The sequence below is a fragment of the Neopsephotus bourkii genome, unplaced genomic scaffold (genome assembly GCF_033783945.1).
Source record: "Neopsephotus bourkii isolate Nb327-2 ecotype Australia unplaced genomic scaffold, CSIRO-AGI_Nbou_v1 NB_1060, whole genome shotgun sequence".
NCBI lineage: Eukaryota > Metazoa > Chordata > Aves > Psittaciformes > Psittacidae > Neopsephotus > Neopsephotus bourkii.
The window spans coordinates 3320412-3340671 of record NW_026901548.1 but is presented as its reverse complement, the minus strand read 5'-3'; the positions used below and the strand labels follow the sequence as shown (position 1 = coordinate 3340671).

General features: G+C 48.0%; 1 protein-coding gene across 2 annotated transcripts in view; it reads right to left on the bottom strand.

Moving 5' to 3' along the window:
• The window catches only part of LAMA5 (laminin subunit alpha 5), an 84087-nt gene extending 82564 nt beyond the window's left edge, over positions 1 to 1523 (bottom strand). For both annotated transcript variants that reach the window (XM_061361585.1, XM_061361587.1), the window contains exon 1: positions 1173 to 1523. In XM_061361585.1, the coding sequence (XP_061217569.1) occupies positions 1173 to 1478 (306 nt within the window). In that variant the 5' untranslated portion in view covers positions 1479 to 1523. The remainder of the gene's footprint in view (positions 1 to 1172) is intronic.
• Between the last annotated feature and the right edge of the window lie 18737 nt (positions 1524 to 20260).

Below are 20260 nucleotides of genomic sequence, written 5' to 3'. Positions count from 1 at the left end.
CACTTTAAGAGGGAGCAAAACTTAGAGGAGGATTATGTCAGCTTACTGCCACCCAGTAGCATCTTCAATTTCTACTGCACATGGAGCAAAATTCCATGATATAACCACACAATAGCCAGAACATTCCTGGTACAGCACTAACTTGGGAGAATGTGGCCAGAATGAGAAAAATGCTTCAGAGATGATGTTGTAACAAAGCCACCCCTACACAAAAGGCCAAGAAAGGCTCGATCCGAGAAACCAAGTTTTCCCTCGCTCTTCCTTACTGTTACATACAACACTGACAGCCCTCCTGCCCCACTGCAACACATGAACTCGCACCACCAACCTCATGAGTCACATGCATAAAACTCTAGAAAGCAGCAGCTCCAGAGCAGGTTTGGGCTGCCCTGGGTCTGGAGTTCGTGCAACTAAAACTAGTGGTTTACAAGCCCGTTTACAACTGCTCTGTCTTCTTCTCAAGAGAGCCGTGGCCGTTAAAGTGCCCTGCAGTTTTTACCATCTGCATTCCTGGCTGCAGGCTCCCCCTGGTCCACTTGAAATGGGACCCCTGAGATAAGCGACCTGACATTCGCTTGTAAAATTCACCCTCTTCACTTTCTCCTTTGCTCATCCAAATGCCCCTAAAAACACACAGCGAACGGCAGAGCCAAGGCCGGTGAAGGTTAAGTATTATCACATTGACCATAATGACTGGCAGAGGAATTTCAGAGAGGGTTTGCCCAGGGTTTTGTGACCATAAAGAACCGGTAACTTTAACAGGGGCACTCAGCAAGCCGCGTCCCACTTGCAACTTGTGGCAAGGCCGGGAGGAGAAGAGCACGTGTGTCCGCTTAATCTCCCTGGGGACTCCGGACAGGCTCCGGTGCACAGGTCCGAGCAAGGGGGGATGCCCCGAGGACCTGCCCTGTCTACCCCGTCTCAGAGCACCCACCACCGACCCCTCCGCGCAAGGTCAGGCTGCGGCCGCCGGGCGAGCACGGATGCGGGGTAAACCCCAGCGGCACCGGCCTCTGCCCTCCCCAGCCCCGGCGAATAGGGGTGGGAAAAGGGAGCGACAGCCGCGGGGAGCACAAAGGAGGGCTCGGACCCCCTGCACCCCCCGGCCGGGAGGCGGCTGTGCCACCCCAGCGAGGCTCCGCAGGCTGCGTGCCCGTGTTTCCCCGCCGTACCTGAATGGTCTGGTTGGGGTCCCCCCCCGCCACCGGCCCCCCGACCAGCTTGCAGTAGAGATCCTCCACGGCGCGGCGGCTGCCGGCGCCCGCCGCTTCCTCGCCGCAGGTGGCGGTGGCGGAGATGCGGGTGCCCTCGGCCAGGTTGAAGTAGGGCGGGTGGAGGCTGTGCCCGTTCACATCGCTGGGAAAGGAGGCGGGCGGCCGGGCGGCGGCGGCGGCCAGCGCCAGCAACAACCCCAACCCCAACCCCAACCCCAGCCCCATGTCCAGCCGCGCACCGCCCCGCTCCGCCGCTCTCGCCATCTTCACCGCGGCTGCCCCGGGGCGGGCAGCGGCACCGGCCTCCCCGTCCCGGCACTGCAATGCACTGCACTGCACTGCACTGCACTGTGCTACGCTGCACCGTGCTACCCTACACTGCGCTCCGCCCCGCCGCGGCCCAACTACTTCAGCTTCCCCCGACGGGGAGGGGCCGCCCGCGGCCCCACCGCTCCTGACCCTTTCGCTCAGAGGCGGGGCCCTCCGCAACCCCCCCCCAGTGCCGGGAACCCCCCTTCCCATGGGCAGCAGAGGCCAAACGGGGTGAAGGGATCCCCCCCTCCCAGGGAAAAAGGGGGGATAGGATCCCCCGGGAAACAATGTGCCCATTGTATCTGCGGGCTGCGCTGCCTCGGCAGGCTCGCTCCATTAATGGAGTTAAACTCCATTAACCGGTAGATCGGTTTATCTGCAGGAAAAACTCCATTACTAATTAACAAACCCAACCTTCTCCCCATCTCTCTGCTGCCCATGGACCATCACTGCGTGGTGAGGTCTGCAAGGACACATGTTTCTATATGCTGCTGGAGGGAAGATGCTTTACAGATAAGAAACTGAACATACTACAAACAGTTATATACAACAGTACATAAATCAACTCATCACGACACTACTTTGATTTTCTAGCACAGGCAAACTATTTCAAATCCAAGAATTGAATGATACACGCAAAATGTGCCTGAACTGACCAATACTGTTTCTTTAAAGGAAGAAGCTGCAGAGCAGACCAACACAGAAAAGGTCTGGACTCCATACAGTGACATTGCTATGGTAATTGGACCATACAGGAAGCAAAGCAAGCTCTTAAGCATGTCCAGGTCTCTGCTGGGCATTTGCTCGTTTCATCACATCAGCCTCTTTGTTTCTCTTTTGTGGACAGTGAGCAGGAACCATCCCTCTTGGGAAAGTTACTGCCATAAATATGGAAAGCTCTTTAAAAAAAAAGCATAGTGGTGTGTATAGTTAGATGCAAAGCTCCATGAGTGTGATCCTGGCAGGCCATGCGCTAACACTCGTTTCAGCACTGCCAAGGGTCTTTGAAAGATCCCTTTTACTGTATCTAAAGCACTGTGCATGGCCTAATGTATAGCGATATAGTGGAAGGTTACCGTATGGTAGAGTGGAGCCTGGATCAGCCCGCAGCCACGCACTGCTTGGGAAAGCTGGTCAGTCCCAACACGAGCAGGTGAAGGACCCATGCACCATCACAGACCAGGGAGCATCCAGTGCAGCCAGTTCCCTCCTGGCACTGCGCAGAGGGAGATCACATCAGCATGACATCAGGCCTGCCGAGGGCAGGGGTGGTGAGAGGTACCAGGTTCCACATGGCCAGGAAGCACTGAAGCACAGCCGACAAGCCTATTCACTTAGAAGCACTTCCTAAAGGGCTTTCAGACATCTTTTAACTCCTTCCTGCCTGTGCCCCTTTCAGCTGGTTTCCCCCCTTAATGCAGGATCTTCTCACGCAGCAGATGAATGTATCCTTTAAAAGAGAACCTTTTAAGCCAAACTCCTATAAAGAAAACAGGCATCTTTGCCCTTTAAATTGCTTCAAAATGGGTAGCTGCCTCTGGCGAAAGTGGAAGAGCCACCAGGGAAAATACTTGTGCTCTGGAGTAATGGTTAACTAACATGTTTATGTATGGAGACCAATACTCCACAGGACAGGAATTAAAACTTCCTGCAACTTTCCCAAATGCTATATTTAATGAGCTACTTACACTTGTGAATATATACAAACAAGGAAGGCAGGGCAAAGATGAAGAAAATAACCTTCTCCTACCTCTACAAGAGAGTTACAAGGCAAAACCCTTTGGTCAGTCTAATATTCCTCTAGTATTAATGTTGTGGCATGTAATTAATCACCCTCCAAAATGCAATTAAGGCAAGTGAACTCGCACTCAACACATGGGGTTGTGGTACAGGCTCAGGAAAAAGGGACGTTTTTGCAGCCCCTGGTAAAGAAGAGCTACTTTGCAAACATGGAAGGCTGGAAAATATCTTTAGGTGACTTATACAGAAGGAATCTGAAATTGGCTTAAAGACAGAATGTTCTAATGAGTTGGTTGGGGTTTTCTTCAGCAGTTTATAACAGAGCTAACCATACCATCTAGAGGCTATCAGCTTGAACGCCTTCCTGATGCCATCTCTGGTCAGCCACACCCAGGAAAAGCAGACAGGTTTGCTAAACTGGACCGGACCCAAGTCCCATGTGAGGGTCACCACTGGCAAACACAGCAGGTGAAAACCCCTGTGGGTTGGCAAGGAATAGTCTGCTCCCCCAAAGATGTGCCCTGACCTAAAGCAGCTAGAACTTAGCTGGAATACTGAAGCCTTTCTTCCATTTACGAGGCTTTGCTAAGCATTAACTTTAGCAGCTCTGGATATTTACCATTCATGTTAGCATCTGCTCTGATCCCTCTGAGTTTTACTGGTTTCTTGAGCCTAGTAATGGTGCTTGGCTCAGCTTCACAAAGCTACTGATCACAGTGACACTCTCAGATACGAGATGCTGAAGCAGAAGAGACATTACCATTTAAAACCAACCCACTACCAGTGAATGCAGAAAGAATGGTCTGTAGTGATCCTACTCATATCTTCCCTGCCCCTACGTGTCACAACACGACATCAGCCATGCTGCTATCCATCTGCAACTGTTTAAGGCATCTGAGTTCCATTGATGTTTTAACTTTTGCCTCCCTAAAAACTGCAGGACCATGAGGAGCTTTCCAGAAACTGCCTTCACAAGCTCTTTCTTTGAGCAAGCTCTAGAATGACAGTAGGGTCTGGGGAGTGTGGACTGACAGGAAGAGCTTAAAAGAGCTCCCAACAGCTTATCTCAATGAGGGAATCCAGTTCCTAAATCTGAACAAGGATTCAGCATGTTACAACCAAGAGTTTCCCTATCCCCAAAGACCATTCTAACCTACCACAGAACTGCAGGGTAGTGTCCCGCAGACAGGATCAGGGCCTGTTGAGTAATTCCATGGCAACGGGGACACATTCTGCTTGCTGGGAATACATTCCCTGGTTTTGTATTGTCTGTTACATGGAGAAATGAAAGAAGCACTCCTCACTCTGGGAAATCCAATGGAAGAAGAACCACAGTATCTCCAGGCAAGGTACCACCACAGCCAGAGCCATCAGCAAAAGCAGAGCTTGAGCCAAGAGAAATAAGTGAGCATATGGTTCTTGTACCTTGTATAGGGTCAGGAACGTGTTATTTTATGGAAGATTTAATTACTTTTCTACTACCCTGCTGCAAGAAGGAGGAACAAGCACGTTTCCTGAGCCTTGCTCTCTGCTGACCTAAGAACATTACACCAAGCTCCCCATTTTCATAAGCTTGCCGTGTCTTGACACAATTGTGTCAAGAACAGCTACTAGAAGCTAAGAACTGATTCCACATGAGCTGGAATTGAACCAACACAAGCCAGAAGAGCAATCAATATCCTTCAAGCACATCTCCAGCCTTATAATCTCCCGAGCTTCATGGGCTGTACCTGAGGAGACTGAAACAAAAGTAAGGTTTCAAGTGAGGCTTCACTGAGTTTGCTGAGTTGACAGAGGCACGCAAAGGGGCTCCCCTCCTGTTCACACAGGCACATACAGACAGTTCTGCAAACAGCCCACAAGCAGACACCCAAAGTACATTTGCCCTGTTTGTTCTTCAAACTGACAGCTCAATTCCAGCTTTTTAAACCCTTCTGCATAGGGGGAGGTAGGGCCCAGCTTGAATCTGCAGTGGGAAATGACTGAGGAGTTTTGTTGAAGCCATGAGGAATTTGACCAGGATCTGCCTCACTTTCTCAGGCTGGTTCTTATGAATGCAGAAAGCCAAAGGCCAAAAGGGATGCTCGGACTCATCACACTACCTCATCTGCTATCTACTACAGGCTGTAAACTTCTACCCCACAGTGTTATACCCAGCACAGCTCTGCTTTTATGGAAATATTCCTGATGCTGGTTTTGCAATGTTAACACAAATAGTTAAAACTGGATGGACCAGAACAGACTGATAAGGTGATGCAATAGGAAGTAACTCTAAGAAAAAGCATCCTTTGTATCTTTTCACAACTGAATTGCATTATGTGCAAATGCAAACCCTTAAATCTGACAAGTGCCAAATGAGCATTACCAAGAGTTATTAGGACACATCTGGAATTAAAGGTTATTCCCCCTGTGTTAAATTAATCTGTCGTATCTTTGTTTCCTTCATAGTGTTTCTCCTTTACCATTGAATTCAAATGTGAAAAGGCTGGTTTGATACCCAGCTGGTCCATTTGCCATGCCTGGCCAGCACCGTTTAGTTCTAACCCAAAGGCAGCACTCATCTGTGTTTTGTCTGCTGTGGACATTCTCACAGAGAGATCAAGCAGCTTCATAACGCAGCAGGACATGTTACTCTACACCAGAGAATTCAATTCACTTTAAGGTCAGTCTGTACCTTTCCTGAATCAAAGGGTTCCAAACCCTCCCAAAGCCAGAACAGGTGTTTCATTCATACTGTCTGTCTACCTGGCAAGGACCCAAATACTTTCCTTTAAAGCCTAAACTCCATATTCTTCTGGGGCACACTGAAAACATACATATGTGCTGTCTCCTTTGCATTCTTCAGGCTTAGTCATCATGAACTATGTGTTTTTCTTTGCACAAATCAAACAGGAACACAGCTGCTTTTATGTCAGTAACTAAATCACACTTTAACTTTATGCCACGCAGCTCTGCCCGCAGCCAGAAGGGCCCTGCAGATTGAGCTGACATGTCAACAGAGATCAGTTCACCCACTGGAAAAGGGCAGCTACTTCTCGGCTGAGACGTGGTGGCTGCTCAGCACCGCAGGAGGATGAAGGCTGTGGTGTCAAGTTGAAGCCGCAGAGGAAGCAGGGGGATGAGTGAATGTGCCCGGGATGAAAATCAGTGCAATGATGGGAGTTAATGCACCCACTCAAGGGTGAAAGAGCAATGGGGGCAAGCTAGAGACACACATTCCAACCCAAACCATGCTATGGTTCTAGGAAATAGACCCATTTCTTTGAAGGAGAGGAAGGAATAATTCCCATCAATAAGGATTGCTTGGTTTAAATCATTCACTGAGTTTCCATTCAAGAGGTTTCGTTTCTTCTTGCCATTCTTGAGAGCTGGTGATAAGGTCACAAATCACTCTGGAAACAGTAGGTCCAGGAGAACATGCTTCAGATTTTTCTGCTCCTCAGATTTTCTACTTGTGCACATGTTTTTCCTGATGAAATGAGAAGTGGGTCTTGCAAAGAATGGCAGCTGGGAAAGAGGCTAAAAAGTCTGGAAAAAAACCCAATGTTAGAAATGAAGGGTTTCCTCTCTTTCAAATGCACTTTTTGAACGTGGGAAATAACCTCATTCCCCACATCCAGGAGGTTGAAGCATTATACCAACCAGTGTGGTATAATGAGTATGTGGGGCCTCTGCTAGAAGCCTCTGCCACACAGGCAGATTGTACTGGGGTCACCAAGCACCCATGGGGTTTCAAGGTGGGAAGCAAAGACCGGGCATCCACCAGCCTTTACCTGGGTTATTTGTCAGAATTACAGACTAAGACCATTACTGGAACCTTCTGTGTAGCTGTTAAAGCAAAACCCAGTCTCAATGCACATTAGAAGACATAAATGTGGTATCACTAATTCTGCCCAATAGTCCCCATCCTTTACCAGGGCAGAAGCTGCAATGCAAAGAGCTGGTGTGCAACGCCTCTTCCCCATGGCTAGGGAAGGTCAAACAGCCTCTGTGTGCTGTGTTCCCACATGCTGGCACTGGCGACCCAGTTCCAGCCAACACACTGATGGCAGCCACAGCACTTTGGGGTGAAGACCCCTCTGTGTTAGAGCACCAGCTTGTACTGGGACAGGCTGCGCTGCAGCCACTGGTCCAGCGTTGCTTGCAGGTGTCTTGGCATCATCTCAACATGGATATGTTCATATCTGTATTTTCCACTTATTTCCCAGCTAGAAACAGATTAATTACTACCCAAAACTTCCCCACTTAGCATAAGGCAGTGTTGGATGACAGCGTTTAGCTCCAGCCACACATTGTGGGCTCTGCCAATAGCAAATGCTTTTTTCCCTTTCTTTTTCTCTGGGATACACCCAATCCAAGCACAATATTGACAATAAGCTCTTCTTTTGGAGATTCCCAGTCCTAATTCGTGGGACTTGCATTGTAATGAAATATTAGCAGGAGTTGCCTTGGTAACTGCCCAGATGAAGCCCTCTTATATTCACTGAAGTTCTCTCAGCGTGACTAATACCTCCTGGGCTGTAGTTACACCACTCTCAACGTCCTGAATGCATGACCAAGTCAGCAGAGCAAACACACTCAAGCCCCATTTATACAGTTATGGCTTAATCTGATTATTTTGGAGCTTGACCGAGCGCAAGAGAAATTTGTGGTGCTTCCCTCTGCAGTCATTAGCTCCTCACTTTCATCTTGCTCCTCTCATGAATTCAAGCGAGGATTTCCCATTCTGCATCTCCTAAGGCAACAGAACGCAGCACAGCCTAACAGCTAACAGAGTGCAAACTGCACTCACCTGGTAAAATGCATTTGGTAATGTTTTCTTTATGCCATTAACCTTATCAGTGAGTGTAACACATGGGGAATGCGAAGGGCCTTCGCGCCGTGCAAAGCACTTGCAGCCCCTCTGCCCCAAAGTCCAGAGCACAGTTTTCAGTCCCTTAAAGCCATCAGTGTGAGATAAACCCAGCAGAACCACGGGGCACAGGGAAAGGCACAGACAGAGATCCTCACCTGACCTGAACAAGCCTTCTCTCCTCACACTTCCCTCCCCACAAGCTCTCTGGCACTGCATACACACAGTTCCCCTTCGGCTGGTTGGAATCTGAAGTGCTCAGGTACATGCCCTTGGCCATGTACAGCTCCAGGCTTGCACAGAAGAGAGATTTTCTTCTACTTGAGGGCCTGCAAAGAAAGCCCTGGGCTGCAGTCCTGCTGTTCCCAGGGAGGCTGGCACCATCCCACCCCAGGGCTGTGACAGCAGTGGAAACTGAAGTAGTTCCTTTGTAAGCTGCTGCTGACAGCAGCAGAGTACCACCATTACTCCAAACTCGGGCTCGCTCCTGGTGCTGGCTCCCTGCATCCCAGCTGTCCATCCAACCCTTACTTTTGCTTCGCAAACCTCCTTTCACTGCCAGAACTGAGGATTTATAGGTCCCAGAGAGAACGACTCCATGCCCTGATCCTCCCTGCTTCTCACTCTCACTCTGATTTCTAGGAGTAGGATTCATTTCCCTGAGTGGGACGAGGGGCAGAGCACCTGCAGGAGCGGGGGACTTGCAAGAGTGAGAGTTGTCGGCTATTTAAGCCTTGGAAATGCACAAAATCGTTTCCTTTGATGAGATAATCACAGCATTCAGACCCCCCTGTTTCTGTCTGGCACATCAAGCTCCCAAGACTCTTGCTTTAGACGTGAGAGATGGCAATTGCAGCGTCAGAGACACAGAAGGCAGGGGGGACAATGTGCTCTGTGATGTTTTCTCTTCTCTTAAACGAGGGGGGATGCTAGTAGCTGTCCAAGCTGAAAGACTCGATGAGCACTGTGTAGCTCCTACAAGGTAACTACCGAGCTACATCTTACTGCAGCTACATGATAGCTTAGTTCTCCACACTTGCCTGTGGGCTTTCACCTCTGAGACATGAGCCATATCCTATCTCTGCAGGAATTAGCCCCATCCGGCTAAGACCTTGCTCTCCTATGAAAGCAAAAGGTCACAGAAGTTTTGCATCCCTTCCTACAGCTCAAGGTACACAACTAGGGGCTGCCGAAGTCTGCAGATGTGACTCCTGCAGATTCCCCTGGCTTAGCTGTGACACACCAGCACCAGATTTGCTATCAGTCAGAACTACTGCAGGGCAGAGCTCCTTTCAGCATGGGTTATTCCTGGAAAAAGGATTCTTTAGGAAGAGAAAAACACAGCAGCACAATCTTTCCTGCCACTAGGGACTTGCTTTGGGTTTGTGCTGCACTAAGTTACGCACAAACCTGGTTTTGAGAATCAGTTTATAGGGGATACAGAAGAATATTGACCACTGTTAAGTCATTCCCCAGTGCCAGCTCTAACTGCACATTCTGGGGTCACTGTGGTAATGTGGGTATTTATGCCTTTCATTAGTATTTGTCCTTTGCATGCAGCACAAGTGAGTTTTCACACCTGTGTCCCCATAGATAAGCATTAACCATGGTTTGGGCTCTGTATCAGGAAAAGACTTTACATATTTCCATTGTCACAGCCAGTAATCTGAAATCTAAATTACTTCCTATTTGGGAAAGCATCTGAGTTTTTTCCATGTGGATTATTCCTACAGTAGCTTAATTAATAGGGACAGACAAAATAATTCCCCCCAAATAGGAAAATAGCTGCTTTCTCCAAAATAGAAGAGCTATGAGCCTGTTTCTAACATCACAGAGGAAGATGGTGCCGCAGCCAAGAGCCCAGGCTATGTCTGAGGCTCAAATCCCTTCTCTACTAGTTTCCTGCATGACCTCGCACACATCACTTAACTTGCTCTTTGCTCTCTTCATCAACTCAAAATGAAGAGTAGCAGCAGTCATGGGGTATGATGAGAATAAAAGCTGTGAGATGCTCAAGCATCAAGTGTAGGCACACCTGTAAGTCTGTCAAAAGTGGATTGAACAGCTAAGCCCTGCTTGATTTTGTAGGTTAGATAAATTACAGTGAAAACCCCACACGCTCTGCACAGCCTCTCCAGTTCATCTTGCAGGAGATTGAGCAGCAAGCACAAAGCCTGATGGGTTTGTCAAGATTTACACAATTGAGAAACACCACAGTCTCTAAACTCAGCTCAAGGGCTGGTGAATGGAAAAGCTATCAGCAGCTCTCACACACAGGAAGCCTGAGAGATTCTCTAAGGCTCTGAGCTCAGAGGGGTGCAACAGGATGCTACAGCAGCCTCTCTGCAGGCTGCCCTGCTAAGCTGGAGCGTTTCAGCTCATTGCAGGATGGGTTGGTGTGCAGAGCGGCTGCGAGGTCAGAAACCCTTGTTTATACACACGTGAAGCCCTTTGGGAATCTTCAGTGTAAGATCTGGAGTGCGGTTTTCCAGCCATAACACTTCAAATAAGGTGACTGGAAACAGAGCACAACCAGGTTTGTCCTTTGGGTGCTGGTTTTCAGCTGGAGATCTGCAATAACCTCTGATTTCCTCAGCACTCTGAGGAAGGTTTGTACTGTGCATAACCTCTGTACAGTCATCCAGGGAAGCAAAGAAATGTCCTTAAGCTTGGCCTGGCTGCTTTGCTGGGATAGATCCTGCTACTGCTTGAAACACTTTGCATTAATATCAAGGAAAATCTTTTAAATAGAGAAAAGAGAAACCTCAGAACCGCAGCCGAAACCTCCAAACTGAGGGAGGTTTCTCCTCAGTTTTCAAAGATCCCTGGAAAACTGGCAAGGAAACCAGAAACTATTTTACTTTCTTCAGGAAGAGTAAAGGGGAAAAGATACTTTGTGGATTAGGAGATTAAAATTACAAATACACTGTATGGTAATTTTATAGCAATTAAAGTAATTCACTTGATTGTGTGCTGCCATTTCAGCTGCTTTGGGCTTTTAGAATGTTATTTAAAGGAGCCATATTATTAAAGAGCTTCAGATGTGGAATTACTGCTGAAAGGTATCCACTCTGGATTGATCCACAGCTCTGAACTTTTAAGGACTCCCAAGATGAAAGCTGTTTGGAAACTCCTTATGTGATTTATACATACAGTGCCTGACATCCTCATCTTCATGCTGGGGGATTTATTCCTTCCCTAATGAGGTGAAGGTCAGGCATGCCATGCTCTCTGGAAATGGAGAGGGTATGGGCGTGTGCCTGTTGGCATTCCTGCCTTCAGCTCTGCACTTCAAGCATGAGGTATGGATAAAGGAATTTAATTAGTTCTTGCCTGCATCTATTAAACCGTTCTGGAGGGAGGGATGCAGAGACAGTGCAATAAAGAGAGTATGTGATTTGCATGCTAATAAAGGCACATACACTTTCTCTGGACAAGCCTTGACTTGATACCAAGATTAGAACTTGTACTAAACCCAACTTTGTTCCAAAGCGAGCCTGCCACACACAGCAGTGTGGGTTCCACAGGGTTTAAAGTTAATTACAATCTATTCTGCATTTGCTGTTTCATGTCTCTCTGGTGTTTCCTGGCCTGCAGCTCACTGAAAAAGCAGATTAAATGCTTTGGGGTGTTTATCAAATCATTATTATTACAGGCACTTGCTGGCTTTGGGAGAGGAAGCGTCAGATTCTCTTTTGCTGTTTGCTGATGGTGTTTAGAGCTAGAGAGAATGGAGGAGACCTGCTGCCCACACAGGAGGGACTGAGGCTGTGGCTTGACAACATGTTGTCTTTGGCAGCAGCGTCAATGTAATCCCTTTCTGTCCTCCTTCCCCTTCTGGTTGTGCCAGCAGAATCAGTTGTGGAATCAGGCTGTGAAGCAGAACAGGGAACTGACCCAGCTGTAAAAAGGGGTGAAAACAATTTTTTTACAGTTTATTTTTCTTAAGCTATCTTAAGCCATTTAAGGAACAGCCCTCCCTGTGAGACTGCACAAGTCAGAGAGCTGGAAGTACAACTCTTTCTGTCCGAGGCTGTTAACACAGGTAAGCACAACAAGCGGTTGAAATCCAGCTCTTGCTGATCGAATGAAGCAGTTCCTAATATTAAAAGCAATGATGTATAGCAAAGTGGAGTGTCACTAGGCGAGAACTGAAAGTGATCCATCCATTTGCAGGAGAGGAAGACAGGTCAATGCACTTTTGGCAGAGTTTTTAGTTCTTGGAGCATGCAGAAGCTGTGCTGTTTCAGCTATCCTTACAGATCCTGGCAGAGCAAAATCCCAGATGTTTAGATGAAGGAGTCTCCAACCAAATCCAGATTTGCAATAGGGATAGCAGTTAGTCAGGAAAGATAAATCAGCTGCAGCAATCAGCAGCAAAAGAGAAAAAGCCAAATATGTTCTAAACGCTTATCTGGGTATTGGGTTGAGACCTTGATTTTCCTGGATTTCCTACCTGTGCTTGGAGGAATTGCTTGCCTGCACCCTGGTTTCTCAGCTGTAAGACGGGTACAATAGCACTGTACACACAGCAGATGAGATGCTAGAAACTGAGGTAAAACACTCTCCTTAGGATAACTCATACAACAGCACATGGCACCAGCAGAGGACAGGGAGCCTGTACCCACTGCAGGGACAATGAGATCACCTGATGGGAGTTTTGAAGCACAGCCATGTTCTCAGGGAGAGAGCTGGGTGGTCTCTGATGCAGCTTGGCTGGTAATTTGCAATAAAACACCATCTTGGCAGCATACCACAAACACCTTCCTATGGAATGAAAGCCCAACTTTGTCCCTGGAGCGTACTGTTCAACCTGACACAGCTGCTCTGAACAGCATCCAAAGGCCCTGCAGAGGATGGGAGGTACATGGGAAAACCCTGCACAAGTGTAGGTGAAACAACCTCCTCATTTCCCCCACATCCCTCAGCCTATAGCCCAGGCATGGCCTCTGCATTGGGAGTTTAACCACACCACAGCAGCTCTATGGGTTTGTCCCCAGCGCATCTTCCCTGCCTGCCTGACTGAACCGCCTGCACCAGATGGACTTGGGACCTTCACCCCCCTGCTCCATCCCATCCCAAAGGATGGGAACATGTCTGTTTTTGAGCTGCATCCAGAGCCTCCCCACAGCAGAGCTCTGTGGAATGACAGGCTTGGTGAGCTGCTGCTGGTGGCTGGCCCAGGACCCCCATGGAGCTCAGTGCTTTACACCCAGGGAACAGGAAGCAGGAGCCAGCCAGAGGTTCAGCTCTTCTCCTTTACCATTAGCAACTGATCATTAACCTCCTCCAATCTGTCACGAACCTCCAAATAGACCATTGCAGATGGATCTCAAGAACAACAATATCCTAACTGACAGGTGTGGGTAAAGACTAATTTGAATGCATTTCAGAGAATGGTTTGAGTTGGAAGGACCTGAATATTCCTCCTCCTCCAAAGGACTTTACTATCACAAGTTAGTAGAAACTCAGTTCAAATACAGCACATCCCCCATATGTGCAATGGGCTGGATTTTTCAGAACCCAGTTCCCAACCATTAAACCTTTGGGAAGCTCCATGTTCACAGTCTTGAACTCCAGAGTATTCCACAAGGTACTAGAGGACCGAGTTGGGGGGGGGTGGTTTGCAATCCAAATTTGAACACTGTAAAATGGTTACGTTAAGGCAAACCATGAACATCTGAAAAGCAGAAACACTACACCAGATGCTCAAGAGCAATAGCTGTGGTCAGAAGTGCTGCCCTGCATGCAGAAGATATCCCATAGGACTGACAGAGAGCTGCCGTTGTGCCATAGAACAACAAAGCTTCACAGTCAGAGCTCCTTCCCTGAGAGCACCCCAGCACCATCCGAGCCAGCAGTAAATCCCCAAATTCTTTGACAAGTACATACATCCTGTTCCTCTGCTTTACAAGTGCAGAACTTAAGGCAAACAAGGCCCATGTCATTTACACAAGGTCACAGCGAATCCGTGCCAGAGTTCTTCAACAGTTGAAAACCCTCCACGAACATCTCCACTGTCCCCAGTGCAAGTCTGAAAGGAGAAGAGCACAAGCTCCACCATAGAAAAGGAATCCCTGCAGAATTCCTCAGGAATGCAGAAAAACCTCACAGCTCTTCCCAATATTTGTTCTACTCTCTTGGTGATTACTAATCTCTATGGAGTTTACATTCCACCTATAATTTTCATAACCAGAGATCAGAAAGAGATTACGAGTGGGGGCTGCAAGCTATTCACACAGGGACCCTGTTTATCTAAGCAAAGAGAGCAGCTCTTCTACTTTAACCATTTGTATGGTGACAGGAGCGTTGCTGTGTGGCACATTGCAAAGCTCATCTGCTGCCCTAAACCAGTAATTTAGATGGTGCCATTTAGAGATGGAAGCATCTCTCAATACACAGCAGCCATAGACAGCACGCACACCCCATGCAGATTGCCATTTTTACACCCAGTTTACATCCAGCTCGTTTTGAAGCTAGCATTAATAATGACATCCCCTTCTCCCACACTGCTGGGGGGTGCTGGAGCTGGTAGTGCTCTGCCAATGGAGCACTGTGACCTGAAGACCTCTAGCAGGCATGATTTAGAGAAGTCACAGTGCAGATCTAAATTCATACTAAAGGTCAAACCATCCCCTGGGGGCTTGCTGGGGCCAAAGCTCAAATTGACCAGCAAGAAGCTGAAGTGCAGCCCACGCTGCTGGATTTAGTGTGCCTCAGTCACCAGTGCCCACTCCCTTGCATGACAAGGCTGGGTGTTTAAGATGCGGCTGCCACCTCTTAACGGTAACAAACACTGATGTTTGAAAAGGTTCCTTTGATCCTCAGCAAACATTACAGCCCTGATATCAGAAATACTGTAGCTTTTGTTCTGAAGCAATAAGAGTATCGCTTCCCTTTCAGCCAGAAGCTTAAAAGAAAATAATTAAAAGGAAATAAAGGAGCAAGACCTTAAAAAAAATAAGCAATAAAGTCTCTATAAATATACAGTGGCAAAGAAATGGAATTGATTTCTTGATGCACAAAAACATCTTCTTAAATACCAGGGAGAACAGTGTCTGCTCTAGAAACTTATATGTTGTTATAAATAAGAAAAAACCATACATTTTTACATATAAGAACAAAGCAAGTGATGAAGATAAGGGAAAGGGACCTCAGGAGACTTTTTGGAGCAGGAAGGGTTTCCAGGTTATGGCAAAAAGGGAGAGTCAGGAGGGATTTAATGCTTGTAAGGTCATAGGGCAGACTGTCTGGGGAGCGGAACCTCCCCTAGTATTTGCTTGCAGAGTGCCCTGACACCTTTGAAGTACTCTATAAATTACACGATAACCAAGAAGAGTGGGATTTACTGGCCTGACAGGCCTTTACTCTGGTTTAACGACCACTCCTTCTATGCAGATACTCGCATGTTACTTCAAAAGAAGCTGCATCCACTCGTTTTTCCTACCAGGTGTGTTTTTCATCTCCTGCCTACCTATTGTCTCTGCTGGCATATTGCAGCTCCTATCCTCAGCAAACACAAAACCTGGGCAGCCCAATGGGTTGGATAGAAGCAGTTCTCCTGGGGAACGGGCATGGGACTCTGTGCTTTGCTGTGAGATGAACCACACACAGTGAACTGCTGCAGCATCTGAAAACCAGCATTAGAAAGAAGATGTGAACATACATGCTCAGGTCTTTAGCTGATGGGGTGAGGAAGAGTTGCTTCAAAACAAAACCTGACAGCCCCAACCTTTACACAGCAGCTGTCTGCTTGCACTAAGTTAGGTCTGGAGGTGCTGTGCAACCCAGAAAGATGACCAGCAATCTTCTGAAGTAGCCCTTAACTACTCTCAGCATGGGCAAATCGAGCACTAGGCCTCCATCCCTCCCCAAAAATGAGTTTTCTGTGAGTTTGGGTTGAGTTCATGCCGAGAGTCCTGGGGCAGAGATGAGCTGTGCTGCTGCTCCCTGTAGTGGGAAGTGCCCCTTCGGCTACAACACACCCTGCAACAGCAGAGCTGATGCTTTCCAGGGCGCTCCCCACCCGCTCCCATCCCTGCAGGTACGAGCACCCACTGCAACCCACAGCCCCTCCCCATGTCCCCCACAGCCCATTGCTGCCTTTGCAGTCAAAAGCAAGCCTTGGGGACAACCGCAGACATCTCGGGGAGGCAAAGGTTACAGGTGTGCCCCACGCTCCCTCCTGGCAGCAGACTGATCTCCAGGCCCTGGGGTGACAGCGTGATGAATGACATGCCACATCAAGGCTGGCAGCTTCTTTGCCTGGGAGGAGCAGGGAGGTTCACGAGCATTTTTCTCCTCTGAAATCATCCCCCTGCCTGGCTGTCATTTCTAGCCCCTGTAGCTAATTTTTTTCCCTCATTTAAAGACAAGAGGTACCAGGAGAAGATCCCCTCCTGAAGATGAAGTCAGCACTCCAGGGACCTCGATGCTTTGTGGATGGTGGCTTTCCCAGACACCTCCTGGCACAACAAGGTGGATGTGGCAAAGGTGAAGACTGCCACTGGGGACCTGGCAACATCTTCTCACCTCTGTCACAGCTGGATAGGACAGATGCTCATCCCACAGGTCACTCTGGTTCTTCAGAGCACTGTAGTTAGTGGGTATCTGCTTTGTCTTCTTCCCAGATTGGACACGGAATCTTTTTAGCTCTGAGGAGCTGTTCTGGAGGCTGGTGACCACTCTTCATTTCCAGAAGCAGCAGGAGCAGATATCACCAAAGCACAAGCCATTAGCTCCAGTCATTCTCTTACCTCAGGCAGAGCAGAGAGATGCTACTTGCTTCAAATACAGTCCCTTTCTGCTATGAACAGAGCTGCTTCAGTGTCAGCAGGAGACTCCTCAACCACATCAGTAGCTGTCAGTGTCAGATGCTGCCCTGAGTGCAGTGCAGTGCTACCACAAGCACCGCACATACAGCCTCAACAGTTACCTCAGCTCCCCTGCTCCATAGAAAACATGCAGAAAAAGCAGAGTCCCTGTAGGAGAATAGACTTGTTTGTTTGTTTTAAACTCAAGACATAAAATAAACGAGACTGCAAAACCCTTTTTACTAAAGGAAAGACAAGGCAAGAAACATCAAGGAAGAGGCTAGACACCTGAAGCTACAGGCATCACTCAGGCAGCTGTATTGCAGCATGGACACCAAATGGATGGGAAAGCACAGCCTGCAGCTCCTGCCACATCCAGGAAGGGCTAAAGCCCATCCCCCTGTGTTTTGGCAGTTTCAAGTGACATATCCGACCATGGCTCATAAATCTCAGCTAACCAGGGCACTTCCTTAGGCCCCCGTATCTTTGTTTAATCACTTTCTCTAGACCATGCTGACTTTCCACATCTCACATGCAATAGCTCAGCAGTTCCAGCAAGTGACAGGAATGAATGTGCCGACCCCATATACCACCCCCACTGCTTGGGCTGCTGCTGCCTTTGCTCACATACCAGGACAGGCATCTGCAACCACCCTGTGAGCTTCAGGAGAGCTGTTTCACAGCAGTGCCCACACCAGGAGCTGGCCTGGACAAAGGTTTACTGTTAAAGACGTCCGCCTGTGCGGTTTAGCATGCACCATCTACCATGCTGACAAAGATTACATGAGTCATCCTGTTCAGCTGGCCCAGCTCAGCCTCGTGGGGATCTTTGACTGTGACTCAAATCTGTTCTACATTAGACTCCTGCCAGCCCAAATGGCTTAATTCAAACCGGACCTTGGGGTGTAACCACACCTTTCAAAGCAGGCTGGATACAACCCAAAGGTGCTGGAAACCTCAGCGTGGGACCAATGGCTTCTCATGAAAGCCTCCTGAATACGTAAGCCAAGCAGGCTGCTCCTCTGAGATCACGTCTGTCTGATACAGATCCATGGGAAAAAGTTGGTATTAGTACAAGGCACAGTAGCAAAGAGTTTAAATTGTCCATGTCTGGGGACTGTTCTTTGAGTGTTCAGTGAATGTCTACTATTAAAATCCTCATGCTGTTAATAGGCCAAAATCAACTATAATCTTAGCCTGTGACTCAAAACAAAACAAAAGATGCTTCACTTTCATTTCTGAGTTACAAAGAGCTGAGCTTGGACTGTGGGACACACACTAATTCACCTACAGAATGAATGAGTGGGCTTTATTTCCCAGAGTTTTGAACACGTTGGCCACAGAACTCCAGAGAACACAGCGTCCCCTGCATCCTGGTATTTTCCATCACTGGAAGGTGGGATATCTGCATGGGATAATAGTTTAATCTTTTTCAGAGTGACACCGCCTGGCTGGCAGTGGAGGGACTCAGATTAGGGACTAAAATGCATTTTTATATGTGGGAATAAGCAGATAGAGCTGTCGGGGTGGCTTTTGTTAGGATCACAAAGGCAAGATCCAGACATGAAGGTGTTCACAGGAAGCCAGATGCTAAATGCAGCAATTAGCAAACAGAGGAGGACTCTACAAACAAAAGTCACCATGTGTTTAAATAGACATGCAGATACTCACAAACAGGAGAACGAATATACAAAATACGCCATCCTAATGACACATTCAGAAAGCATCTAGTACAGATCTCTCACTTACTCCAGCCCCACTGGCTACCCCAACTCACACTGAATACTTACACCAACAGAAACCCATTAAAAATGATGCCCTGTGTGTTAATGAGCACCTCACTAGGACATGGGAGCTACTTCTACTTGCAAAGGTCTCAGATTTGAGCAATAGACTGCAGAGGAAGTTGCACCACGTTTGCCTCCACGCTTGCTCCTCCCCTTAGCAGATGTGTTTGGAAAAGGGCTGACACATTCATACCAGGGAGGGTTGGAGAAGCTTTTGGGCTTCAGTATTTCTGAATGGGGTCCCTGAGACCAGTTCCTAAAGCTGGCATGAATTCCTGTGGGCGCTCAGTTCAAAGGCACACTTGTCTGAGCACCTTTGAGAACACCTGGGGGGGAAATCCCCACCACAGATGGTATAAAAGGGATATTCCCACTTGCCTCCATAGCAAACACTGCAGCAAAAACACAGAAACACACAAAGAGGGTGAAGTCAGTGCACACAGGCAGCCACTGTCTGTCATCAGCAGAACAAATGGCCCCTGCAATTAAGAGCCCTGTCTGGTTTTGCCATCATTCATTTCTAGTGGCTGCTGCCATATAATGTACAGATGATGTAGGTGAAATTGAACCTGGAACACCACCACAAGATATCATTTTTATCCCAATATCTGAAGTGAAAGGTATGCCTATGCTGGACTGCAACCATTCAAGTGTTGCTCCTGTCAATCTTCAAAAGCATTTGCAGTCAGACTGAGCTGCCCAAACTACTTCACTCCATTTCAAAACTTATGAGTAATAAAAATAGTGTTAGATAATGAGCAGAGGAGAAAGTGATGCTGAAATGAATTAGCGTGTAAAGTCTTGGGGACTGAACTGGATCTCCTCATCCTGCAAGAAGCTGATCCTTGTAATACTTTGATACAGAATCATGGAATGGTTTGTGTTGAAAAGGACCTTAAGCTTATCCAGTTCCAACTCCCTGCCATGGGCAGGGACACCTCACACTAGCCCATGTCACCCAAGGCTCTGTCCAAACTGTCCTTGAGCACTGCCAGGGATGGGGCAGCCACAGCTTCTCTGGGTACCCTGTGCCAGCGCCTCAGCACCCTCACAGGGAAGAACTTCCTTATATCTAACCTGAATTTGCCCTATTTAGGTTTTAACCCATTACCCCTTGTGATATTGCTACAGTCCCAGATGCAGAGCTACAGATGTGGTCTTCGACCAGGAGGACAAAGGCAAGTAGGGAAAAGGTGGTGCCTGAGCAAGTCTGTGTGCACACAATGGAAACACCGGGCTGGATGTAGGGAAGATCATAGCTTTTGTACAGGAGAACCTGATCCCTGGGAGGCTTCCCTGATGGGTGACAATGATAGCCTCTGCTCCATGATGGTTGTAGCCGAACAACTATTGACTTTTCCTTCCCTCCCCATTGTGTGGATGGGCCTGAGTGATGCAAGCAGCAGAGAGCACACTGTGTTCACAGCACTCCCATCCCCACACACCCTTTTTCCATGTGGGAAGTCTGAGGGAGGCCGGACAAAGGGATTTTTCAGATTTCATGTATTGTAAGTAGCACAGCTCCAAACAGGATCAAACCAG